Here is a 27,627-nt window from a genome sequence, read left to right on the forward strand (position 1 = left end):
GCAACTTGAATTTTGAATTCACCATATTTTACTGTGCTGATCTTGATAACAAAACAACTTGATTTAATTACAGCAGTCATGCAATACTGCAGCATTTCCAAGCTGTCATCCTTCACGGATCTAAGACAAACAAGTTTAACGGGGTACATTTTCCAAGAGAACTTGTATGGGGTTTTGCTGATCTCTCTCTGATTACCTTATCGCCAGAGGGGAGGTCAGCAGTATCAGAGTAAATCAGCCTTACATCTCATTAAGCTTAGATTAACAGCATCTTTAGCCCAAAGGTGTTGTTCTCATTGAGTGGTTTACTGGCTAAAGCCCCTCCAAACCAAATACTAAAAGTCTACAGGAGGCCTGTCTGGACTGATCGCTGTGTAACCGAAGCATCTTCAAATTGAATGCTTCACTGCAGTAGCCTTGCCTTCCTCAAGGACTGGAAAAAAGGCAGGACTTGCCAATTCTTGAAGGCAGAATCAATGGATGCTGTAAATAAGGTTTTTAAAAGTGAGCATTATCCAGATTGAGTGAGCAGGGGGGAGAGATGGGGGGGGGGGGGGGGGGGGGGGGAGAGAGAGAGAGAGAGAGAGAGAGAGAGAATGACAGAAAGAGACGAAGATGTATGGCAGCTTAAATAAATCTTCAGGAGGTACTTGTTCTCCACTTCTCCTCCCCCCTCCCCCTCCCCCTGCCACCAGCCCCCAGCATGTTGACAATGTGCTTCAACACCTGAATAGTAGCTGTGTGCTTTATCAAGACTACAGCAGGGCCAACTCCAACACACACACACACACACACACACACACACACACACACACACACACACACACACACACACACATACAGAGACGACAACACACACTTGTGGAGATGATTAAATGACGCCAGATGACAGGACAACAAGGCTATCTAACATTGTGAAACTTCGCTGACACAACGAAGAGGCTGCTGAACCCTACAGGACCTCTAATGAAACACGGAGCGAGACGGAGAGATTTCCCTTATAATCTGGCGGAGATGAGAGGAAGCAGATGTCTGAGATTTATCCACAACTTGCAACACAAGCTTGACTACAGCAACACTCAGAAGCCTGCTTTTCACCAAATTTGACACAGACCCATCCAATACTGGCACAGCCTGCAGGAGATGAGCGAATTAAATGTTCTCTAAACTTTGGAAATCACTCGGTTTTATCAGTGAGCCAATGGAGTCCTTCAGCCTCTTTTTTTTTTTTTTTTTTTTTTACCAAATTGTCTAAGTCAGAGTTATCAAAGCTGTGGCCCATGAGCCAAGGCTGGCCCAGCAGAGAGTCCATTACTTCTCCCTGGATAACACTGCAAAGAAGACTTTTTTTTCCCAATAAAGGAAACTGCTCATATTGTTTTTGTGAGTCAGAGGAAAATATTGACACCAAAACTGAAAGTTGGGGATACAGCAGCAAAATCTATGAACTTACTGTTACTGAAAGGTACATCAAAATGCACTGGGAGCCTAAAATTGTAAACACATGCATGATAATTATTGGAAAATTATTTCACCAAATGACATGGCTTATGGACTGGAGATTTTAATTAAAATTGGCCTTATGTAGAGATTGCCGTTTTACTGGTCAGAGCCACTCCAGATCAAACTGGGCTATGTATGACCCCTAAATTGAATCCGACACTCTTCTTCTAAGTGGTACTGTGTATATCATATCTGTCTTTACATTTCTTTCCTCCTGCATGAAGAATATTTTAGCACTGACTTTATTACCACTGCCTGTCCCTGTCTTTTTACACTTCCTGCCTCTCGCTGTCTTCTCACTCTCAGTCCTGACACTGTATGTCAGCCTGTGCATCAGATGTGAGCGGAGCGCTGCATGTGTTAGACTGTGAGGTAACCCTGGTGCCTCTGTGCAAGACAGTGCCGGAATTGATTGACAGCGCCAGCCTGTGCCTGAGAGCAACATGACGGGGAAGGATCTAATCTCGCCCTCCTCCTTTTGCCCCTCCTTTCCAATTTCACCACCTATTGTCCTTGTCAACCCCTTCATCGACAGCTCCGTCCTCCACATCCTTCGCCAGCCCTCAAAACCTCTAATCTTTTGTTAACCGCTCCACTGTCTCAGCCTTAACAAGGAGTCCATGTCCGTGACCTTATGCATTTTAAACCCAATTTCAGAAAGCAAGATTCACTAAACCATCCAGAATTGCTTAGACAGAAATCACAGACAAGCATTTAGAAATCAATATTGTATATTTTGCTGCAAACAACCTGCCTGATGATATCTGACCTGACTTATGGCGACACATCACATCTTATTTCCAGACAGTCGCTGACCCACGTCAGATCGCGGCTTCCTTCTTCCTTTGCAAAAGTCCCTGACTTGTCTAAGCAGGTAAGCGCGACCTCACTTTATGCTGACAGTAACATTTAAAAGACTCTGGTGTTGAGATCACATGCAGCCAAGAACATCGAGCAGACAAATAGGCAGTTAGCCGGCCCACACATAATGTTCCTTTCTGCTCTAAAAAGCAGATGCACGAGACACATGACGCAAAGAGAGAACAACAACAAGAGGATGAGGTCGCCACATCAGTCATGAGGAAAAGACATTTTTAATCATACTGAAGATGTGTAAAGGTGAAAGAGCAAAAAGATGAAGGAGATGACGGGGACATGAAAGTGAAAGGGCTGTAGAAGAAGGAAGCACTTTAAATAGAATCAAGCATCTCTCCAGGGAGTGCGGATTGTTCAGCATGGCTGCCTGATCAGTGACTTCAGGGCCAAGGGGTCATACTCTCCTCCAGTTTTTTTCTCATTCCTTCCTAATTTCCATCCTTTTTCTCATTGTCCCTCCCTCTTCCCTTTTCCTCTCTTTCCTCAACTCGTCCTCGCTCTCCAACGGCATATGGTTGTTTACTCTCTCTCAGCACTCACAGGGAAGCACTCTCCTGGACTTAATGCAGCAGATAAAACTCTGACATCTGCTCGTCCTACTTACCGAGACCGCACAATCTACAGCTTCGCTGGAACGTCAGCTCTGTTTGACCAACTATTAAACCGTTCCGTGTTTGGCCGCAATCAGGATGTCCGACATCTATCCTTAAAGTTCGAGTTCATACTTAAAACAGCGGCACAATCGTTAAAATCTCCCCTCGCAAACCAATTAGCACAGTGCATCATTCACGTCACTCCTCCCTCATCTAGGATATGAGTTGTTCATCCCTAAAGCCCCTTTAATCAAACCCACAGCTATTAGTAAGCAATCAAGACCCTGCCGCCACGGGGCAGCTGGGCATGTGGACCACGAGGAGCGAGTCATGTGTGTGAGACCACTGACTGACGTCCACATACAAACAAATCAGCGAAGATTGCATTAAGGGTCTCTTGAAAAGATGAAATCTTTGTGCATTATGTACAGAGCCCATTTAAGTCCAGTAATCTTGAAGGCTTAGGCAGCCCCGTGTCCCACATCAGCGGATATGAAATCGTCTGCTTGTTTGTGTCGCAGAGAAACTGCTTCCTCCTGCCGTTTTGCCTCCTGTTACGCCGTCTTCCCTCTGGGAGGGAAGAATTGCAATCAATTAATGCAGAGAGAGCTTTGGAGGTCAACGCAAAAGTGTCTCACACCATCGACTGAGACATTCTGCCCTTTCCACGCGGCTCAGTCACCCTCGATGTACAGTGCTTCTTATTAATCGCAGGACATCGTGTAAATAAAAGGAGCAGGCCGTTGCTTCATTGCTGAACTCAACCAAATCATCTGACAGAAAGGCCACAGCAGAATGAATGAGCAGCTGAGCAGAAAGACCAATTTAATAAACTGCAGCGTGCACAGCGACGGGCAGACAGACAGATGATGGCATGCTGTATGTGTATCCAAAGAAATAAGGCCTTCAACTAATGCAGTCCATCTAATTTTCCTTTTGGAACTCTGTGTTCCTGGCAATGTGACTCTCTGCCCTAAAGTACAGTGGCAGCAGCAAACAGCACAGCTATAAACATTTTGCCAGTATTAAAGCAACCTGTCTCTCCAAGTTCTGCCCATGACAGAGAATCCAGAATCCCTCATTCCTGCACAACTTTTCAACAAACACGAAGACTGCACAACAGCACGATCGCTTCCATGTACTCACCAGGTCCTCGTTATTGAGGGTGGACCGGTTCACCAGAGCGAACGAGATGCCTGCCTTTCGAGCAGTGAGGGTCTGACGGACAGAAGAACAGAAAAAAAGATAAGTTCATTGAGCCATTTTACCTATCTGCACTTTTATGTGGCATCTAATGGATTTACAACGAACAACAGGAAGCAATAAAGCACTCCCAGATTTCACGGTCTTTGTGTTTTTAGACATTTAAACTTTGTTTTGCACATTTATGTTTTTTCAATGTGTTTTCTTGATGTTTTATCCCCTCATTACTCCCAGAGTTCTGGTGTTTTATGGTCGGCCATGTTTTACCGTCTTCTAGTCCTAAGTCTAGTTTTGTTATTTCTTCTTTATATAATCTGGTTTGTCAACTCCTTCATTTTTTGATTTTGGATTTTGCATGCAGTTATCTTGCCTGTGTAGCTACTTTTCCATTTGGTCACTGTCAGATCTTCACACACCTTTCCCTCCTGCTCCTCAAGTTTCCTGTGAATATGTGGATTCCAATTCTGCCTGCTGTGCCTCATCTTCCCTCTCCACGTTGGTGTATACACAAATCTCATTTTCTCCCGAGGTTTCCCGAGAGCTGCACTATGAAGTGTGATTTTGGCTGTGGAGTTCACCCTGTTTTCAATACTACAGCAATGATCAACTCCTTACAGGGTGCACGGCTGTAGTAGCTTATTGTGACAATAAGCTACTGCAACAGCTCAGTGGGTAAAAAGATCACCTGCTGGTCAGCTGGCTCTCTTGAAAAAAGGTGTAATGAACACTTGGAAGAGCAAGATAAGTCTTTATAAAAGATACCCACTTTGGTTCAGAGCAACTGCAGAATATCTGCAATGTGCTAGAGGGTCATTCCTACAACATGTACACTCATATGTTATAACAAGTAAACTGAACACTGTTAGCTATTTTATTCAACTTTTTTATTTATATTATATTTACTGTCAAGTTATTTTGGCTCAACTGGGGTCGCTTCTGAAATAGTGATGTTAAAGTAATCATGCAGGTCACAATGATGGATTTCAGAAACAGAATTACCACACACCATGTCTATAGTGGAATCTACTTGTTCAATAAATGGAGAGGAATTAAAAATGTGATCCCCAAAGCAAAGTTGTTTTTCTTTCCCTGCCTATTTTGTGTCCTTTGGCAGCTAAAGCAAAGTTGTTTTTCTGCCAAGATGGTAAAGGATGTCTCTGTGATGTCTTCATGTCAGTGGCCGGTCACACGCCACTTCTTTTGTTGTACAGAGGTAGATTGGAAAAGGGTGAGTTCAGTTACTGTATTGATGACCAGGTTTGTAGTTCTGCTCATCCTCATCTTGGATATTTGGGTAAGTGAAGCTAGATAATGAAGAGATATGGCACCTTAATCCCACTTTGCAACGAGGTCAGCTCATTCAGATCTCAATAACCTGCCCATTCCCGAGTAAGTCTCTGGTTCAGAAACATTACTGTTTGAATTTGTCAGCGAATATTAGTTGTCTTGTTATTAAAAGTCAACTTTCTATTATGGGATTGTTTTGTGGCTATGATTTCTATAGATTTTCTGTTTATGATTTGATGTTTGTAGGTTTTAGGTTCACTTTTGTGAAATGGACACATTTCCTCTGGTTACAAAATTGAACAATACTAAAAGACCATTTGGGCATAGGTCTTAAATTACAATCAATAACCCTGAATAAAAGAAACATAACTTCAGCACAGGGACAACGAGAAAGTAAACTTACCAAAGCCTGTTGTTTCCAGGAGGTCATGAATAGAGAACGAAAGAAAGAATGAAAGTGAATTAGACAGGGAGTGGGAGGGTGACTGCTGAAAGCACAAACAGCAGAGGAATTGAATTTATTATCCATACTGAGCGCATAGGTGCCTCAACTGCCATGCAGGACTGCTGGTTTTGGGCATGAAGCTCTAGAAAGATTCAGCTATTCTCCAAGAGAGTTTATACAGCTGTTGCATGATTATTTATCCACTCATGCACTGGAAGTCACTAAACTGCAGTCATGCTTGGCATTTCTATTCAGTTCTCTGTTGGATGAAGCTTTGATCATATTTTCTGCTGTCTGCTCTGCACATTGGTTTGACACAAACAGAGAAACACGAGACACACGCACGCACACACGTATGGTTGAAGCCAGCTGTACTGCACAATGCCAACTCATACATACACTCTCTCTCTCTCTCTCTCTCACACACACACACACCCACTCACGCGTGCGCACGCACACACACACACACACACACACACACACACACAAGCACACACGCAACCAAAAACGCACGCACACACACACACCTCCACCCAGACAGCCGCAAACTTACTTGAACGCCCACACGTAAACACCCACATGAAGCACCCTCACAAACACAAACCAGAACACACACACACACACACACATTTACAAAGATTAGCGACTATATTAAAATCCATAGAGTGTGAGTGAGCAGAGTTTGATAAACATATATCCCATACTGAGGGAAGTTACGTAACAGAGGAATGCAGACATGGACAGCTGACAATATTGGATCAGTCTTTACCACGACCCTCTTGTCTGTACAGCCCAGCTATGGTAAAGATCCATGGAAGCCATGGAAAATGTAGGAGGGAACGTGACCTCTACATGAACCGTGAGTGTTGATGTAAGTTTATCAACATGCACCAGCACTGCTGAGGTTGCTGCGGGCAATACAAATAAAACCCTTGTATCAAGATATTATCTATTTTGCATCGCGAATCAATCTTCAACTTTTTTTTTTTTTTGTTGTTGTTGTAGTTGTTGCTTATGTTTTTGCATCCCGCTGCAATGCGGGGGAACCCTGCTGTCCATTCCAATCAAACGCTGTTGCTGCCCTGAAGCAATCACACAGCAAATGGGGGACATTGACAAAGGAGAGGCATGAAAGGGGACCAATTAATTTGCTGACTACTGACTTCATCCCACGTGTAAAAGGCTTGCTCAGTGTCACTTTTACATGATTTAAAAGCCCCACACAGTTAAATCAGAAGTCAATGAAGTCTCACGGATATATTTTTGGGCTGAGTTGTCAACATTTCAAGTTATAAATCAAATGTTTTCACACCTGCCGAACAACAAAAAAAAGGGGGTGGAGAAATGGCTCTGCCGCGAGCGTCGGCGAGGCTGAAATCTGACAACTCACAGAAAAATATTACCCATAGCTGTTATGGGTCTATGTAGGAATGGAAAATATATACACGCAAAATCCAAAAAAATTCAAATAAAAAACGACAACCCATACTTACCAAGACATTGTTGGTTATTAATTTCATGAGAGATATGGACAAATACAGCATCAACTCATGTTGTTCACCGTGATATAAACATTCATCAGCATCTATGTGTACGACATCAAGCTGCTTTTATCATTAAAATGCATTCTGTTTGTATTCAGAGTAGAAACTGTGCTAAAACTATTAAACATTTTTACGAGACTTAATTCTAAAGAGTTGTTTTAAAAGCTATTGAATGATTTGGCTAAAATACATGAAGATGAGAAACGGACATACACAGGACAGACGTACTGTGCAGCACATCACAAACAGTTAGAAACACACATGAATGCTACTGGCATCACCGCTGACTGTCGTCTGTCATAAAGACTAACCATGTGGCACAGTGCTAAAGTGGACTGCACTGGAACAGGCCTCTCTGTGACACATTATGTTGCTATAAAAACAAATGGCGGCGCATCAGTGTGATGCAACGTCTTAAAACACCCTCACTCCAGTAATTAATCAACCAACAGACTTACAGCCATGGTAACGTTCTCATAAAGTAGTGCTCTAATAGCCTGCATTTATCACCAATCAGTTTCTTACCAGCTTTATTTTACCGCGGTGGGATGCGTATGCAATATTTCAAACTCATGTTTATTTTGCTTGGCATTTCTTTTTCAATTAGCTCAATGTTTTTCTGTAGCAGGTGTAGTAAATGAATATACTAAACTGAGTTATGTCTTAATAACAAGTTAACAGTCACATTGTTTGAGGTTATTATCACAGTATTGAGGATCTTATATAACTACAATAAACAGTGTCACTCTGGACGACTATTATATTTTATCAGGGTGCCAGTAAAGATATTATTGCTCTCGGCACGGGTCCATACTCACACGGGGCAGGATTCCACCACTGTGGTATAACATGGGGTCACTTAGATAGATTTGACATAAATCACACATAACCTTGTTGAGGCAGATGACTCACCAGGTCTCGGACAAGAGGCACTGTCCTCTTGCGGCGTAAATCTGGCATGCTGTCAATACCATAAAGAATACTGCCAGCCCTGGAAAAGAAGACAGATTTAAGGTGTATTAATATCATAATAATGCCATGCTGGGGGAGACATTACTGGGATGAAAAGGGGGGGTCTTGATTTACGCAGCCGGCAAGTACCATGGATCACACCTCCTTCATAACCTGTCGTCTTCACCTCGCATGGTGGTGACCACGTATGCTGGAAATCAGAGGACTTCTACATGATTCCACTTAGAATTTCCCTGTTTTCAATGCTGAATTCATTCCCACATGGTATGACTACAGTGATGCCTGTCGTGAATGTAAATTACACTTTTTCAGAATGGTTTTAAAATTGTGGAAAGATGTAACATGTACAAGCTGACCTACTAACACTCTGAGGATCATGCAGCAAGTTTGCTTTCATGAATGCCAGAGGTGGAGCGTGGGTCTCAGTACAGAGAGGGCGGAGCATTCTCGATCGGCCCTCATGATAGTAATTTTACCATTCAAACAATACCTCACGCTACCATCAAATAACACACTAATGCTCACTTTTATTGAGCCAAGCAAACCTATATGCCTCAGAAAGCAGAATAAAGTCACAAACCAGTTCACAAACTTGTTCTGAAGAACAAATACACATATGCACGCACACACACACAACTGCAGACTGACAGCTGTCAGTCTCACGCCGGGAACGCACTGGACGCGGAAGCGTAGCGGAGGCGCCGCGCGCTCCGCGCGCGTCTCCGCGCCGGCGCTTGGCTGTTCGCACTGGAGGCGTATCTGCTGGCTGCGCTCTCCGCGCTGGTCACACATCGGCTGCACTCGGCTCGCTCCGTCAGCTCTCGGTTTTCACGTTTGTTCCCTGTTCCCTCTGTCTCGCTCTGCCAGTATGGATGTGTGTGTTTTGGTGACCTGTGGAGGGACTTTTTCTCCTCCTGTCCTCTTTTTTTCTGCATCACGTGAATGTCTGTCGCTGTGTGTGTGTGTGTGTGTGTGTGTGTGTGTGTGTGTGTGTGTGTGTGTGTGTGTGTGTGTGTGTGTGTGTGTGTGTGTGTGTTTGGGTGCGTACATGCGTATGTCTGTTTGTGTGTCCATCTGTCTTGTGATTAGACCCAAGTGACAAATTATAGACGGACGAGCAACACCGTCCGTAACTAATCGTTATTTAATTTGTTATATTTTGAAAATTGACCGGATTCTCTTGCCTTTTCTGTTTCCGACTTCCTGTCTGGTCCGATCTGCTTGATCCAGCTTGACACATGGCGCTCCCGGCGCTCGCGGCTCGCGTGAAAAATAGAACGAAGCGGAGCGGGCGCGCTGCAGAGCGCGAGCCGCGGCGCGCGCGGCGCTCCACTGCGCGTTCGGTGCGGCCGGTTAGATAGGTTAACATGGGAGGCGATCAGAAGCGCAGTGCGCGGCGCTACCGCGCGCGGCGCTTCCGCGTCCAGTGCGTTCGGGCCGTCAGAGCGTCCGCTGTCCATGGTGCTGAAAAACTCACTGGCGAAATTTGTACCATCTTTGATACAGCTTAAATATAAAATGAACACAGCTGGTCCAAAATTACACAATCTATTCAGATAGATATAGACACAGCTATCTGTATCTTTTGGAATTCACGTATATTAGAAAAAAAGAGACTCGCGGTCTCTTATAGTTGAGAGCAATACAAAGTACATTCAAATAGCCAGGTGTTTCAGACCACAGCATTCTGATAAAGATAATATTTTTGAAGGTTTCACTGACTCACCAGTGGCTCCGATGTTAGGTTTTGGGTAGTACCGCTAGTGGCTAGCATAGTGTTTAGCATACTGTTTAACTTCCCTCCAAAGAGTTCAGATCAAGTGCAAAAGAAAAAAACTCGTTCACGCTGCACAGCCAATCAGCGCTGGCTTATAGCTCTGATGCATTCATGGACAGTCGTAATGTAAGAATTGGCAAATTGGAGCCCACACTCATATGCATATACCTTCTCGCACAAAGCGCATTTTATTATAATAATTTATTTACGATTAAATGTGAACACATCACGAAACGGGGCCCTATGGCCTTGTGGGCCCTGGGGCAACCGCCCCCTTGCTCCCACTCTGGCTCCGCTACAGATGAATGCAGAAAATCGATCGTATATGCCAGACACCGCAATAAAATCAACAATAATATTAATAACATTAATTAAAAACAATCACAATTTACAATATGAAAATGTTCACACGGTTTACAACTGCTTCTGTTTTTAACATGTGAAAAGGAGAAACCAGCTCAGCCTTCGGTAGAAGTGCTTCTGTTGTTTGGAGGCTCATTTTCTCAACTAACTCAACACAACTTTCCTGTGAGGACTTTCCGTGCTGTACCTGAGACTTAGACTTTGTGACTAATTATCTCCCATGGTGATGTTTTTCTGCCAAACACAGATCTATTTGCTGCAGCACATCATCTTGTTTGATAACTCCTTACATGAACAATTCCAATTCTGTTGTATCACAGTTTATCTTGTGCTTGTAGAGATCAGCACTCCATTCAATCGCTCAATGGGGAATAGAAGCAAAGAAGCACAGAAGTAATTTCCAGTGGACCATTCTCATGTAAACAGGATGCAATGCACGCAAAACCCTCGTTTATATAATCCTGTTTGCATGTGAACTCACTCCCAATGCTACTCTTAATCACCAACAAAATGCATTGCACATACACACAGGATCTTAGTAAGTCATGGCCAACCAGAGTACAGTGAATGTGGAATTCAGTGAGTCATATTAAGCAAGCGACTGCAAGCCTCAAAAAAACTCCATTTCGAGATCAGCTGCTGCTAGTATAAAACACTTGAACTCTTCAGCTCCAGTTTTTCTGCCCTCTCTGTTTTCAAACTCCCTGGTGTGCGCCCAACTGCTCCGTCACTGCTTTCCCACCAGTCTTCCTTTTTCCCAGGAGGTTCTCCGTGGCATCACCTCAGCTGTCACTCAGAGCCTCTCTAATGACCTCAACATGACATCAAGGCCCCAATGTCTCCACACAGATAAAGCTCCTCAAGCTTTTCTGTCAGGTCTCTGAGCGACATCAGTGGTTTGACCCTAAAGATATGCAACGTGACAAGCTGCGCAGGCCTTTGCCACATCCCCGGGACCCCGACCGCCTGTATGTGTGCGATGCATGCTGCAGATGGCTGTACGATCATGGCATGCTCTGGGGTAATGAAGGCTAAAGATGATTATTGACTGTTTCATCCCCATATGGTGTACTAAAACAGTTGGCTCCATGTGTGTCTCAAAGAGACTTTTCAAAACAAGAATTTCATCAGATATGTGTGCTTGGAGGAGAAATTCCATGAATGCTGTGAAGGCATCAAACATTTTGGATGTCCGTCTCGCCTCTGATATGTTAATTAGGGCGTCCTGCTCGCAAACCGGTGTGCAGTTGACATTTTTAGCAACATGTGCCCCAGCATGAAAATAGAAAACAGCACAGCAGCTCTGATTTGTTTAATTGGGAAGCAATCCGAAGCGAGCCACCACTCACCCTCCAGACTGTAAGCCGAGCACTTTTGGATCCAAAAGACTGCGAGGCTGCGGAGAGAAGAGACACACAGCGTAAAACAATACATACACGATAAGCACACACATATACACACATCCAACTGAACACAAAGCAAACAACAGCCACACCAAACAGAAGAAGTGTACAGTCAAAAAATACAGTGCAACAAAAGGTACGTGGGAAAATACAGTACATCTGAGGGTCAGTTTGGGATAAGATAAATAACAGCAGAGGAGGAGTACAGCACGGAGAGAGGGGAGGGAAACACCACAGGCAAAAGACCAAATTATTCCACATCAATGTAATTTGTGGGCTCAAGACTGAGAGTTTTGCCGCTCTCTGTGCTTTGGGGCAGATTTGCCTGTTGTGTAACGCTCTCTCCTCACTGACCAAATATCCTGTTTGAAACACAAATCATTACAGCAACGAAATAGGTAACAACAGGCAACCAGCACAGGGTGACAGCAAGATGGCTCTGAGGCACATGCCAAGTTCTCTTCTCATACCTCCACATAATACTTTCATTTATCCCACCATTTAACACACACACACACACACACACACACACACACACACACACACACAAACACACACACATATACAGGTACATAAGACACAAACACTTGATTCTCAAGCGTACCACACAAGCACACACATGCACATGCAATCACAAGTGTCCAACTAGTCAATGATGAACAGTGACTTAAAACCTGAGTATCCAAAGCACTGGTATCTGGAAGAAGAGAATGAGAGAAGGGTGAAGAGTTACAAAGGCTCACCTCACACACACCTCAAGATGACACAAATCTAATATAACCTCATGACACAATCGAAGATTGACCAATTCAAACAGGACCACACACATGGTGAATGCGTAGCTCATGATCACAGGAATTTCAGAAACAGCAAAAAGTCGAGAATACAAGAGTTTGTAATCTCAAGTTCCGTCTTTGCACAAAGGTTCAACTAGAGATTTTCAGCATGCATTTAACATCACTGCCTGTGATGCTTAACAATCCTGACTTATAACTCTCCTGTGCAGACACAGGACATTAGGTAAGCATAACCCACCGGTATCATGTTGCTGTTTAAGAGAGGAACTCCAAGAGGACGAGCTCTTTAAATAAGCCATACTGCAGCAGTGCAATTACTGTGCTATTGATCCATGGGTGATAAATAGCAGCATAATCATGATCTAATGTGTTACAAACAGAAAACAGCTGTTCACAAGAGAAAGATCAAATTGGCACACTGATTAAAATGATACAACAGAGCGCTGGCTGCTGACGTGCTGTTACCGCTTCACCAACGCAGAAGAAAACGCTGTTATATAACATCCCTGTTTGATTTCACTATGTCTGCTTGGTCGTGTTTCATCTTCCAGATTGAACATCAGCACTTGTTGAGAAGTAAAATACCAATTGACAACTGTTAATGCTACAATAATTTGAGACCTTGGCATTGATTGAGAGTGCAGTCCACAGCAGTTGGTGGATGCCTTTATCCAAAGTGCTTTGTAATGCCATTAGTGTTCACCATGAGAGTGTGTCTTTTCATGATAAGTGGTCCTCATAGCGGTATTAGTATTAAAATGTGGCCAGTCAACAGTGTACTGTACAAAATGTGTAAATTGTCTTCTTTGGAAAATTGTTACAACATACTGTCAGATCATATATTTTTATGCATGTTCAAAACTACTGTCTCTGATTGCAGTTTTCAGAGGAATACCAGAAGATGTGCTATTTCCACACACGATACACCAAAGGCGAAACCTCTCCAGTCTGAATTGCTGAATGTTTGATACTTATATGTGAAAACTGAAAGCTTCTCCCAAACAAGTCCAATGGACTCGGGATGTCATGAGTTTCCTACATCTGGGAAAGACAAAAAGTACTTTGTGTGTTTCGACTGATAAAAAGTGACAAATTTAATTTTTATGTGGATGACAAAATATATGAAACTCCACTGAAAATTGTTCAACTTTTTTGTCTTCATTTATGTCTGTTTATTCACGTGTGTGATCTTTTAGTTATACGTCATGCTTTAGCCACCACTGAATGCATAGTAGATTGTTCTGTTTATGAGATTTACGAGAGACAGGATGAAAATATACCACTAAGCTAAAATATTACTACAAATATCCTGCGTTGCTCAAACATGTGGGAAAACAAAGCTTTAACAAATAACAGTGAACACGTTCAGAGGATTTGCACCTCAAGCAGAGCTGAGCTTCAAACTGGTACCATGGACAGCTCCCAGCCAAGCTGGAAGAGCCATCTGATCTGCAGCTGCACAAGAACAAGATAAAGCCAAACCATCGAGAAAAGCTTAAGTGCCTTATTATCAGACCTCATTTCACAGGGGGCATCAAATCTATAGAACAAAGCTATCATTAATTGGCAGGGCATGTGCACACTCGTGCATAAGTAGATGGCAAAGTGTTGAATGTATGACCATGAGCAAACGCAAGTATTTTTGGCAATGAATTTTGCCTCAGTGTTATAATTTCAGAATTGATAGAAATGTTGTAGCTGCTCGGTGTTGTCGCCATTCATTCACTGATCATTAATGTAGGAATGTCAAGTTAACTATTGCAACGAAAATGTAAATCTCCTTGTGGGAGCTTGAGCTGCTGAAAATACTGTATTGTAATCGTAACTGATTGATTCAAACAATTCAAAATAACATGAATGCACAATCATCTGACTACCAACTAATTGCTGTAATACAAGCTGAGCTTAATGAGTGAATCAATCATTTGGCTGACCCGTACACTGCCCACAGATCCACTAATGTACCAACCAACTCCATAAAGCGACTATGTGCACATTATGAGGGCATCTTAACGGAAGCAGAAAATTTGAAGTAATGCCCAATTTCCTTTTACTAGTAGTTACGTTCCTTTAGAATTTGCAAAGCAACTCCACAATTTATTGAAGAAAAGGCCCGTCACTGAAATCAAGTACTGCATGTTAATAACTTGCACAAAGCTGCAATGGAAAACTCCACTAACCTTTCGTATTGCACACGTGTGGCCAGCACATACAATAAGATCACACCAGTGCAAAAATCACATTATCAAGGCGATATCTAGTTTCTGAGACACTGTATTTCAAGATATTTTTCAGCTTTCAGCACAGTGACAAAGTGTCCCATGATAACAGTGCGACAGTGTGAGCGTGAGAGGGCATGAGGACATCGGAGGAAATTGAGATAACAAAGCAGAGCTCAGCCCAGCGACAGTCCTTTAAAACCTCGATCCTCACTTTGAAGCTCATGGCTCACGTATGGGTGTCAGACAGAAAGAAGAGTGAATGGACAAATCCCAAATGTAGGGGATTGTTTGATGTGCTCTTGAAAGGAACAGCCTAAAAGCTTTAACCAGTTTTGTAGCGTGGAATAAATTTCACATGCATACAAAAAAAAAAAAAAGATATTACTCAGATAGCATCGATGCCCATTATCTTAGTGCTTCTCTAATATGCCAGCCGTTATTCTCCATATACATTTAACTGTCTTTCCATCATCACTGTGGTGTCGGACTGTAACTTAAGATATCAGGGTACATTACTATCCACTTAGCTGATGTCCATAATTGGCATTTTAGTATGAGCTTAAGCTTGTGTTCAGTCATAACAACTCAAGGTTGTGTTGTCATTTTAGTTCTCGCTTGTGTGTTCAGTGCAGTACATGTAATAGGCTGCATCAGACCATAACAAAACTTAATTTACATTGCTTGCACGAAGCTTATTTACAGAGCAACGTGGAGGAACATGATTTAATGGTCAGAACACGACATCGACTTTAATGCAGAGTTTTGAGTCTCAGGAGTCAAATATGACCACAAATTAACCCAATATCTGGAGTTAAACACAATATGTCGCTTCTTGGTGCTCATCTTTTTCTGTACCTTCTTTATTTTTGCTGCGGCAGATGGCCGCCCACCTCAGAGTCTGGCTCAGTGAAAGACCTCTTCCAGTTAAAGAGAGGTTTTCCTCTCAACCGTTGCTCAAGAGGGAATTCTTGAATTGTCGAGTCTCGCTCTGTTTTATTGCCGTGCCTTCACCTCAATATTGAAAAATGTCTTGAAATGAGTCATGTTGTGATTTGGCACAACACAAATAAAACATCAGAACAAAGCAGGGAGCTCTGTAATAATGTGTGGGATTCATGTCAGCGTGCTCAGTGTTTGCTATGAAACATGGAAATGTTTGATTTAATTGAAACAATTGAAAACATTACATTGATAATCCTTTAATATGTATTGATGTAGGTATCTTAGCACTGCTTTGGGAGCTGTTACATTTTACTACAATGCAGGATTTGACACCAAGTGGTTAAGATTTTTCAAAATGTATGAATAGCATGTGATGAAAATTTCACATGTGCATTTTAACTTGAAAAAAAAGGTAACATTAAGTTAAGGTAACATCATTTGGAATCCCGACTGAAAGCTTATAGCAGCTTCGAAGACCTCACATATATGTTTTTAACTCTTTCAGTGAGTTATACATATCTCCTTGCACCTACAATGTTCCCTATGCTCATAAGTTATGCTGTTCTTATGAATACAATGTAGCAGAAAAGTTTTTATTTGTACTCAGAAAGAGCTAGGGTAGGAACATCTTGACAGGATGCATCCACTGTTTCTCAGCTTGCACTGAAATATATTGCAACAGCCTTTTTTTCTTTTTCCCAAAGGAACTGATGTCTCTCTGAGTTGTGAAACTTGAGTTATTACCAAATCTGGAAAACAGGGTCATATTTGAAAGATCAACTTTGACAATGAATGAGTTAGACATCTTTCTTCACTGCTGTTTTCCACCTGTGCTGAGGTGTGTTCTGTTCACTCCTTTACTCTGAGACTGAGTTGAGAGCAGCGGTGCATTTAAACTGTGACAATGACGCAAGGTGTTCAACTATACATAAAATCAACAAAACTCGCTGAGTTTGGTTTCTTGTAATTACCACAAGTGTATTCATACCCGTTGCTACGTGCGGGCCATAGTGCTCTTTAATATACCTGTTTGCATTTGTAGTTTCCATTTCAGTTGTAATCTTTGCCCTATATCTCACATTTTCAGCTCAACCTTGTCAAATTATAATCTTATCTGTTTTAATGTCAATCTCACCTGTTTTGTCTTCATCATCAAACATTCTTTCCCTTTTACATAATAGCATCGCCACATAAAATGTAATGCTCTATAAATGTTGTTTTATCTACTATAATTTCACCTTTTTGTTATTTTTAATTCCATCTTAAGTTACCTCCTTAATTTTTCTATTTGGAAAATAATCTGAATTCACAAAAACCTTTTTTTACAGTGTCTTGCAAAATTATTTTTCTGCTATGATTAATATTCCTTCCTTTCACCTCTTTCAAAGCTGTTTTTGGCATGTACAATATCTGCAGCTTGATACATTCTTGATGGCAGCACAGTCCATATTTTAATTTGTGACATACGTCAATCATCTAGACCTGTGAGGCAATACACAGATGGTGGCCAGCAGCCAAGCAAAAATGCATGTCCAATATACTCAAAAATTACCTCATGGAAACCAAATTTTGCACGAGACAATTAACAAATATGTATCGTAGGATGTTGTGGCCGTGAGTCTGGCTTAAGTTGTGGCAGTTCAGGGAGAAATGTGAATGTCCTGTGTGCCCATGGAGCCAGTTCGTACACGACTCGTACCCACGATGACTCAGATAATACCGCATGACCACAGCATTTCCCACTATGGAAGAAAACACATCAACTACTGTATGTGTGCAACATCCACTGACCGTTGCCCTTAGCTCATCTTTTTTCCCCCAACTATGACTAAGTGTTGGAGGCTGTGGCAGGCTGATGTCAGAGGCTTTATTTACTTTAATATTTCAGGGCAAAAATAGAGACCCTGAGGGCACGAACCAAGAGCACTGCAATGGGATGAATGACATTGTTGTCCATCACTTACTCCAGAAAAAAGTACATGTATTCTGTTTTGGTTATAAAAAAAAAAAAAAACATTTAAATATGTGCTGTTCCACGTACAAAAGGAAGAATTTCATCCAGATGCTAATTAACAGTATTCATGAATTTGTGATTTGAGAAATGCTTACTCTGAAGCTGCTACTAAAAGTTGCAAGAGTATGTAAAGTTTGTAGCGGCGGCTTTCCCGTTCCACCACCCTCAACAATGAAGCTAAATCAGTTAGATGGTATCACCTTAAACAACTACAGAGACTCTTCATTTCCTGCAATCTGCATTTTTCATATCTCCACTTTGGTGAAAAATGGTGCACTAAGCATAAAGAGGGTCTACCTCCTTGGTTCCCCCAGGAGCAATCGGCAAACTTCACGAGCGGCAGACCTCTATAAATATTCCAAGCAAGGCTGACCTGGTTACAGAATGCCCTTGGGAGTGTGAATTAGCATCTGAATACAGACGCTGCTGTAGCCAGTTGAAGACAGGCCTGGCAGGAGTGGCAGTGCTGCTGAGGCTCCCTACGCTGTTCCCACACAGACCAGCCAGCACGCTTCAGAGCACGAGCATGATGAGCACACATCAGCGTCAAGACATGAAGGCATAAAGCTAATGAGGGGGGGGGGGTTATAGAGTCTGCATGCATCTGTGGTTGTTTCTCCATTGGTCATATGATGAACTACACTCAGTTTGGACTCGCTGCCACAAAGGTATGCAAGTTCAGTGTATTCCCATCAAATTTCTGAAGCAGTAAAATGTCAGATAATCATGGATGAAGCAAGATGGAACTGCAGAAAAAGAGAGAGTAACAGAATTTCTCATGTTGACCTATTTGACATGCCAAACAAAACCTTTAAGCGATGTTCTGAATGCCAACAGAGCAGGGAAGCATGAACAAACCTAATGGTTTCTAGAACTTGACAAAAAGATGAGCCAAAAGGCGGCAGATGTAGTCAGAGAATTATCATGGTGAAAGCTTATCTTCACAAACAAGCCAACATAGGCAGCGATATACATATATATAACTTGTAGTGTGATCGCGGAGGCCACAAACTCACTGGTATAACATCTATAACTAGAGTCTTCTCAGTATTCAGGAAGTGGTGTCCATTTCCTAGACATTAAATTGATTCAATCAAGATGTCTCCTTCACTTAGAGCAGTCGTCACTCATTATTTGACACTCTCTATTTATAGCGTCAAGTAAGTACTTACAATTAAATTTATCAGAAATATTAACATTTAAACAAATATCAGTATAATCGAAGCCTCCTTCCATCACAGTAAGAACAATCTCTTGGTCCAAAAAAAAAATAAAATACAAATATCACAAATCTTCAGTACTTTCTGTTTAATTTTTATTCTGTAATCTTATATTTGCCGACTCACTGGGAGTTGGTGCTACTAAATACACTGCAAACGCTCAAAAGGGGAGTGATAGAAATGTTTTGGCTTCATCTCAGGAGAGTTGAAATAAACCACAGAGAAAAAGTAGAGAAATTGGCGATTGGAGAATTATTTCCTTGCTGTAACAATGCTTCCAGACAGTAAATGATAAGCAGTAGAGCTGAGTACGTCGGTCCTTCAAATGAAAAATTCTTGACTCTTGTTTTAAACTTCTGGTGCCTCCAGGCACTAACAATAGAGGTCTGACTGGCACTTCTCACCGCAAAAAGATACAGATATGAAAATCTGCAACCACTGGCAATCCCATATCTCCACAGTCTGGGATCAAACACTATCCCCAATCCACAGAATGGAGTTAGTCAGAGAATGCATCCAAAATTCTGAATGGGAGAGGATGGGTTGGACTACCAGTCGTCCTGGCCTCAAACAAATTCAACACTTGTGGGATCAGTTCGGGTGAGCTGTTAGTGACAGTGACCAACACTACCATGTGTGCTGACTGAGACAGAAGCTGATGGCATCCTTACAGTAGAGTGTGAGCAGCCTGGTGACCATTATGAGGAGAAAAGGCCAGGCCATTATGACTGTGCAGGGTCCAGCCACACAATACCTAGACTCCTGTTTCTTCAATGAATAAATCGTTACATTACCAAAATGTTTTGCTTCTACAAACTTCACTCATCCATTTCACCAATCCAGACTCAATTCACAATTCCCTACTTTTAATTATCTTTATTATCTTTGTTTTTTTTGTTTGTTTTTTAAAGACTGCAAACAATCACATTGCTTTTCATTAGAAGCTCCTTCCTCTCATGCCTTCTCCTTGTGTTCAACAATGTTCCAAAATTTATTTGCACAGTTCACTGAGAAAACTAACACTCATCTCAAACACTTAGTTTAACAATGATCACAAAGTCTGGAAACACAACAGTATCAAATATCCAGCATCACAGCGGAATAAGGTCAGAGACCCGAGTGATTATAAAAAGGTGTAAAAACAGACACAAGAAAACACTGAAAACTGCAGCTGATTGGTTACACTTCACGTGTGTGTGATTCAGCGATAGGTAACTTGATCAGTGAGTCAGTCACTATGATCGACTCTTAATTCTTCCAATAGTTCAGTAAAACAATTTAAAGGACTGACAAAATTTGTACAGTCACTGAGGTTTTGTTTGGATAAAATGCATATTAGAAGAACTACCTTTCGAATTGCTCGCTTAACACTCAAGTCCTTTATCTGGTTTGTTCACTCTGCTTGCACATACAATAGAAATGTCCAAACAAATGCACAAGATTCAAAGGAGTAAAACATTTAGCAAAGAAATGTTGACCAACAAAGCTTTTCTTGCTTTTAACAATCACATTGTAGTTTTGTCAGCAAAACTGAATTCCCTAAACAGCTAAGTGAAATTATATTGACAACTTTAACGGAATTGAACAGCTGAAAAGCATTCAATGATCTGCTGTTGTACTTAATATTCCAGTGTATCATAAGTTGTAAATTTATATTGAGCCTTTAATAGAACAATACTCCCTTGTGCATAATATCACTAAAATATATAGAAGACATTTGTTTCTAATTAAGTGTATCTTGTGTCATTTGTCTGATTAATTCAGTTTGTCTAATAAGAATAAGCACAAGAAGCATGACTTACAAAAATCAGAAAAGACTGAATTTGTTTAGGCTGTGAAAGTGATTTTATGCTTAGTTTGGTAAACTGATGCACTCAAAATGTTTCTGCATCAATGTGTCTCCCCTTGAGTGAGAAGGTATATCCTGGTTTTCCTGGGGTAACTTACATCACTGTGAGCACCAGTTACAGCCACATATGTAGGTCAAGAGATTTCTGATTTAAAGTGTGCATGGAAATTCCCCTGTGTCCTTTATTTCCCCCAGCATTTCATCCATGAATCGAACTTGCCTTTGAGTAAGCCTTGACACACCAGCTATGCAGGGTTTTCATTCAAGTCAAGCATTGTGGCTAAGCAGTGAGGTGTGCTGCTCACTGTCACAACAGTTGATCATATGATTCACGTCTGATTTGGTTCAAAGTTGATCCTGGCACGGGAAACTAATTCAGCTTATCTGCTGATTACAGTTGACTAAAATGATCTTAATTGAGTGCAAACATGGAGGACTCAACACTGACTGTGGCTAGTGGGTTTTCAAAAGTAACTTTTTGTTAGTAAATGAGGCTATTGTCTGATTAAAGTTACGTTAACAAAACAAAATTTAAAACAACTTTGATAGTAAAATATCAAGACTGGTAGAATTGTTGAACGATTTTTTCTTTTCTTTTTTTTTTTTTTTTGATCCACCCTAAACGTTCAGTGAAGTTATATTAAGTTACATTCACATATTCCCGTTCAAATGCTTTCTGTACCTTGGGTCTATTTACAAAGTATTCAGGATTCACACTAAAATGCCACAAGTGACTAATGCAATTTTAAAAAACAGCATAAGTCTGACTCTTGAGTGTTGCCAGTCCTGTCGTCCACATGGATGCAGTGGTCCTACAAAAACAACACCATGAACTGCAGTTTAGTTTCTGGACTGGTTTTTTTCACTAACAGGAAATCTGTTAAAACTTCACGTGTGGAGCTTGTGTGCAAAGGATGTGTAGTTCCTGACTGTTGTGACAAAGTTGTATTGTGAAAAGGTTGAACAGGTTCTAACAGTGTAAAGATTACAAAAAAAACAGAGTCAGTGGAGTAGCCGTTGACCATTGTGGCTAGTAACAGTGGCTGAGTTACACAGCAAGACCATTTCCCACCCACATTTGGCAGGTTGGTGGGTGTTAATGTTGAGCCCTGCAAATATGAGCAAAGCACTCAGTAATAAGGCATGACATGGCGTCTTTATGTTTATAGATACTATTAAAACAAGTCTACCAACACAATCACACTCAGTAAAAGAGCACAATCATGTTTTCTTTTTAGAAGGACAGATAATAGTTTTGAAGGTCAGCTCTTCTGAAGCTTTTAGGGTCTATTAAAGTTTGATGGTAAATGACAATCCTTCAAAAATACTTGTCTGACAGCCTTATCCCTTGAGCCAAAGTCTGCTCAAAGAAAATCCGGTACTGTGCAACGAGAATACAAAGTTGGGAGCACTACCATCCACCCTCAGAGAGATCCCCTCTGTTCAGTCTTTGTACTCTAAACAAATGAGCATTTCAAAGATGCCCTTCACACAGATCAAAGTCTAGGGTTCCTACAAATCCAAAAATATACAACCAAAGAAATTTCGAGTCCTAGGCTTTTCTCCACCGTACAAAATGAAAACAGGTTTGACCAGCACAAAACTCCTGACAGATGTTTAGAAACTTGTTTTGGAACATAAAATATTCTCACAGATATGTTTTTGTGTACTTTTAACGCTTGTTTACTTTTGCCTTCCTTTTCTATTGTTCTTGGTTACAATTAAGAGAATTCCACTATGTTCACTCACTACTTTTAAATGACAGTAGAATGCAGAATAAACCACAAATGATCATCACTGCCAATGTAGGGTTAATCAATCAAAAATCAAAACATGAATGCAACATTTATTTTTTCATTTTCAATAATTTTCAGCTCTTTTGTGAAAGCTAAAGTTTTTACAATATATAGGTGATGCTTTTTGAGAAATCTTCTGATAGAGGTAAGATTGTATGGGTGTTTAGATCTGATGAGTAGTTTAAATTGTTTGCAATTGATAGACTGCTGCAAAAGCCTGCCAAAAACATTTAAAATAATACAAAGTCTTTGCTTAAGTGACAAAGAATAAGCAAAGAAAAGCCATACCCCCTGCCAGGATCTGCTGCTCCAGTTCAGCCATCTGTTTCCTGTAGGCCCTCAGCGCTGCTTCTTTGAATGTGGGTCGAATGCGCTTCTTGGGTGGTGCCTCCACGGGCTTTTCTTCCTCTGGAACATTTTTGTTTTCATCCTCCTGCTGCTGTTCCACTTGTTCAGAAACCTCGGCAACCTCTTCTGTTATCTCCTCAATCTCCAAAATCTCTTCCTCGCCTTCTTCCATCTCTTCTGTCACGTCGTTGTCCTCAGTCTCGTCAGGCTCCTCAATGTCTACATACTCCACCATTGCATCATATTCAGCATTGTCCTCAGCAAGATGGGCGTCATAATCCTCATTGTACTCTTCATCGTACTGCTCATCCAAACTGCAATCATACTCCAGAACCTGTGCCTCTTTAGTGGCATCATAGTCTTCTTGGGCTTCCAAATCTTGAGAAGCCTCAAAATCCTCCAAGGCATCATCTTGAGAGGCCTCAGCATCATCAGACACATCATAGTCCTGAGAAGTTTCACACTCCTGAACAGGCTCCTCTGTTTCCTCTGTCTCATTGGTGTTAGTTCTATTCTCCAAGTTAGCTAACACTTGCTCCATCACTTCAACATAATGTGTCTCGCTATCCTCTTGTTGTTCCACAGCTTCTTCAGCTGCTTTCTCTTCATCAGCCTTGAGGAAGACAGGCTCTGTGCTGGCATCTGAGTCTACTGTAGCACTGGAGTTATTTCCAGAAGTGGAAAGGGTGCGGAAGCGCCCCATGAATGAGGATGAGGAATTGGTTGGCTCTTCAGGAGGAGGTGGAGTCGGCTGAGACCCTGTTTTCCAGACAACCTCTAGAGCTGACTTTGCTCTCTGCAGAGTAGATCCGAAACCAAACCCGAAAGATTTTTCGCTGAGATCTATGCTGAGTCTACTGCTCCAAGACTTTGGAACCTCCTCAACTTTTTCTGTTCGGATCTCACTCTGACTACGATACATACTTGTAGTCTTACTCTGAGCCTGGTGAAAGCTGTGGTTCACATCTAATTCAGGGAATTTTTCTTTAGGAACCACTTTGGGAGTATCCTTGGAAACATCTTTAGGAACCACTTTGGGAGTATCCTTGGAAACATCTTTAGGAACCACTTTGGGAGTATCCTTGGAAACATCTTTAGAGGCTACTTTGGGAGTGTCCTTGGAAACATCTTTAGAGACTACTTTTGGAGCTACTTTAGGGGGTTCTGCTGGTGCTATTTTAACGGTCTCTTTAGGGGTCACTACAGGGCTCTCTTTAGGGGCCACCTTAGCAGCTTCCTTAGGTGGAGTTGTCGCTACTTCTTTCGAGGGGATTTTAGTGGTCTCTTTAGATGTTACTTTCGGTATTTCTTTTGGAGTCTCTTTAGGGAGTACTTTTGATGCTTCTTTGGTAACCTCTTTAGCAGCTGCTTTTGCAACTTCTTTAGTTGCAATCTGTGGTGGTTGTTTTACTACAGCTTTAGGTGATTCTTTAGGAGATTCTTTCGGAGACTCTTTAGGAGTCGAGACTGGAGTCAACACTGGAGTCAAGACTGGAGTCAAGACTGGAGTGTCGATTGGGGTTATTTTAGGGCTCTCTTTAGGAGATTCCTTGGGACTATCTTTGGGAGTTATTATTGGACTATCTTTTGGGGTTATTTTAGAGGAAGTTTTCACAGTTTCACTAGACACTGCCTTAGATGTAACTTTTGAAACTTCCTTAACTGTGGGTTTTGGGGAGTCTTTAAGTGTAAGTTTCGGACTATCTTTATGGAGAGCTTGAGAGTTTTCTTTAACAGATTGTTTTAGAGTCTCTTTTGCTTGCTCTTTAGGAGCAGCTTTAGAGGTCACTTTAGGTGAAACTTTAGAAGATACCTTGGGAGTCTCCTTTTGGGATATTTTAGTTGCCTCTTCTTTCTGAGATGTTTTAGCTTGTTTGTGGGTCACCTTAGAGGTACCTTTAGGGGTATCTTTAGATGATGCTTTCGTGCTTTCTTTTGTAATAACCTTAGACCCCTCTTTGGAGTGCCGGGTTGATGTCTTGATAACAGATTCCCGTTCTGTAATAGGAGCAATAATGTGGGTGGTAATAGGTGGTAGAGAAGCTTCTCTATCAAGCATCATGAATTCCTCATCTCCTTCAAACTGCAAATCAACTTCCTGACATTTAGTGATGTTTTCAGGAAAACCTGGGATGGTTGACGGGTCAAATGGACTGCTAACTTCTATGGAAGCTTCCAACCCAGAATCGGCACCTTGTTCGAGATGGTGCCAGTCTTTCCAGGGTGATAAATCACCTTGGAGAGAAAGCTGGGAGCCACTATAGTGACTTCTGTCCCCTGACATGCATACAAGCCCATTGCTAACCCCACTATCAATAGTCTCTGTAGTCTCAACCTCATTATGATTCCCATGGCCAAGGGCGTGACTAGGGCTGGCATACCAAGAAGAAGCCATGTCTTCTTGTTTTCTTTGCCATAGTTCCTGATCTGAGGAAGAGAGCAGGGAGCAGCCATTTGCCCGTGTAAAATACTGACTCTCTGAAAAGTCTTCTGAGTATGACTGGCAAAGTTTTGAGCAGTCAGACTCGGAACGGCTGAGTTTAGGCGTGGAATAGTCACTCTGGGAAAGCCAACCAGGGGTCAAATCAGAGTAGTAAGCTTTTGCATGTTTGTCTGGGTCATAGTAAGAGTCATCAGCATAGTGAACTGTGCCTGAGTAGCCTGCATCGTCTCCTGACCGACTATGGTCATGAGACCGCCTTTTCTCTGATTTGCTCTTGTGAACTGGCTTGGAAATCACCATTGCATATTTATTTCTGCTTAATTCGTCCAGTTCTTTGTCACTGTCCATAGAATCCCAGTCATCACTTTCAACTACTTTGTCTTTTCCTGAGACCTTTACATCCATGCTTTCATAGGTTTGTGAGGATGACATTGCTTTGTCTTTTCTCTCTTTTCCATCATGGGTTAAACTATCAGTAGAAACTGTAATGCCTGTTCCTTTTAGTTTATAACATTTTTTCAGGACTATGTCTCTATCTTGAGGTGTTGCAAAAATAACAATGATAGGCCGGGGTTTTGCATTAGAACATTCTCTTTGTTGCCCCAGCCTATGAGCAAGCTCAATTTTAATGTTTTTATGGGCATCAGCAAGACCCATTTTCTCTTTCAGTATTTTATATATCACACTCTCCGTTTTCTCTGACCTTTCTTCAGGAACGTTCAGGAAACGCAAGGTTGAATTATTAGCTTGGTGGCTAATCTGTTTAATGTAATCATGAATATCGCGTGTTTCTCTTCTAGACTGGACAAATCCAGAACGAAGTTGCTCAATCTCACTTTGAACTACTTCTACACTGCTAGAAATCTCATCAATGGAACTTTTCAGGGCATTTACGTGGCCACGAAGCTCAGACAGTTCTGTCTCTATCTGGCTGATACCCTGAAGCTCCTTGAAAATCATTTCCATTACATCCTGGGTTTGACTGATGCAACCTGTGGAGGAGGAGCCAGGCTCCAGAGTCGAACTTTTTTGCTGCCGTCCAGCACGGTCCAAGGATTTGCTCCTGATTCCCAGAGTTTTTCTCCAGTTGCTGACCTCTGAGTCTGAGGAGACGCATTCCTGACTCTTTTTCCATTTTCTTAGCTTGCGTAGAGCACCAAGCCTCAGCGTGTGTAGACTGGAGCGTTCCACTCGTTCACCCTCAGAGCTGCCATCAGAGGGAGCCAAACTGATGAGGCTCTTCCTGTTTCGTCTTACTGGCATAGTGTGTGATTTATGCTCATCCAGTCTCCGCACAGGTTTGGTCTCACTCAAAGAGTCAGAATAACTACTGTCAATCGAAAGAACCTCAGGAAAGATACTTTCATTATTATTTAAAAACAGAGAGCTTTTCGGAAGTCCATTGGCTATAGCAACACGATAACTGAATGTGGGTGACAGGGATGAGCAGTCGTTCTTTCCGTCGTCGTCTTCAAGCGATATGTTACGTGCCGAAGAGCATTTGGAAATCTTTTTTACGGTTGTCTTCAGTGTGGTGGATATGGTTAGATTCTGTGCTTGCAAATCAGTGGTCAATTTCGGCTCTTTATTTTCGCTTCTCTCTTTCTTCTTTATTGGGTTTGCCAATTTCTTTGTAAACATTCCTTTGCAAATCTTTTCAAAGTAGGAAGATATAGTCTTGATTAGGGCAGAAACCATGGATGGCAATCCTGTGAACAGTTTTTATCATCTAGTGAAAGAAGAAGTTGGCTGGAAATGCAGCGTCAGTGAGCCAAGCACAATCAACCTGTGCTTGACAGTGTGAGTTCAGCTAACAAGCTCTAAAATCACACTCTGCATGGAGATTCACAAATACTCTTGAATCCAGTGGTCTTCATCCAGAAAAGGAACATCTCTCTGCAAGACAGAAAGAAAAGAGGGATTCTTTCAAAATTCAGTTGCACATTAACCTACCTACACAGCATATGAAATGATTACATTGTATTCACCAAGACAAGGGAATTCACAGAACAGGTCAAAGTCTCTCATTC

At 41.7% G+C, this 27,627-nt stretch overlaps 1 protein-coding gene across 1 annotated transcript in view; it reads right to left on the reverse strand.

The window, feature by feature from the left end:
* LOC115390401 (protein unc-13 homolog C-like) overlaps positions 1–27,425 on the reverse strand; it is a 116,786-nt gene extending 89,361 nt beyond the window's left edge. Inside the window, exons 1-6 of the mRNA XM_030094261.1 lie at positions 23,095–27,425; positions 12,641–12,663; positions 11,913–11,959; positions 8,364–8,442; positions 5,866–5,871; positions 4,119–4,190 (exon numbers count right to left, since the gene is read on the reverse strand). Of these exons, the coding sequence (XP_029950121.1) occupies positions 4,119–4,190; positions 5,866–5,871; positions 8,364–8,442; positions 11,913–11,959; positions 12,641–12,663; positions 23,095–27,295 (4,428 nt within the window). The 5' untranslated portion in view covers positions 27,296–27,425. The remainder of the gene's footprint in view (positions 1–4,118; positions 4,191–5,865; positions 5,872–8,363; positions 8,443–11,912; positions 11,960–12,640; positions 12,664–23,094) is intronic.
* Between the last annotated feature and the right edge of the window lie 202 nt (positions 27,426–27,627).

Source organism: Salarias fasciatus, chromosome 1 (assembly GCF_902148845.1).
Source record: "Salarias fasciatus chromosome 1, fSalaFa1.1, whole genome shotgun sequence".
NCBI lineage: Eukaryota > Metazoa > Chordata > Actinopteri > Blenniiformes > Blenniidae > Salarias > Salarias fasciatus.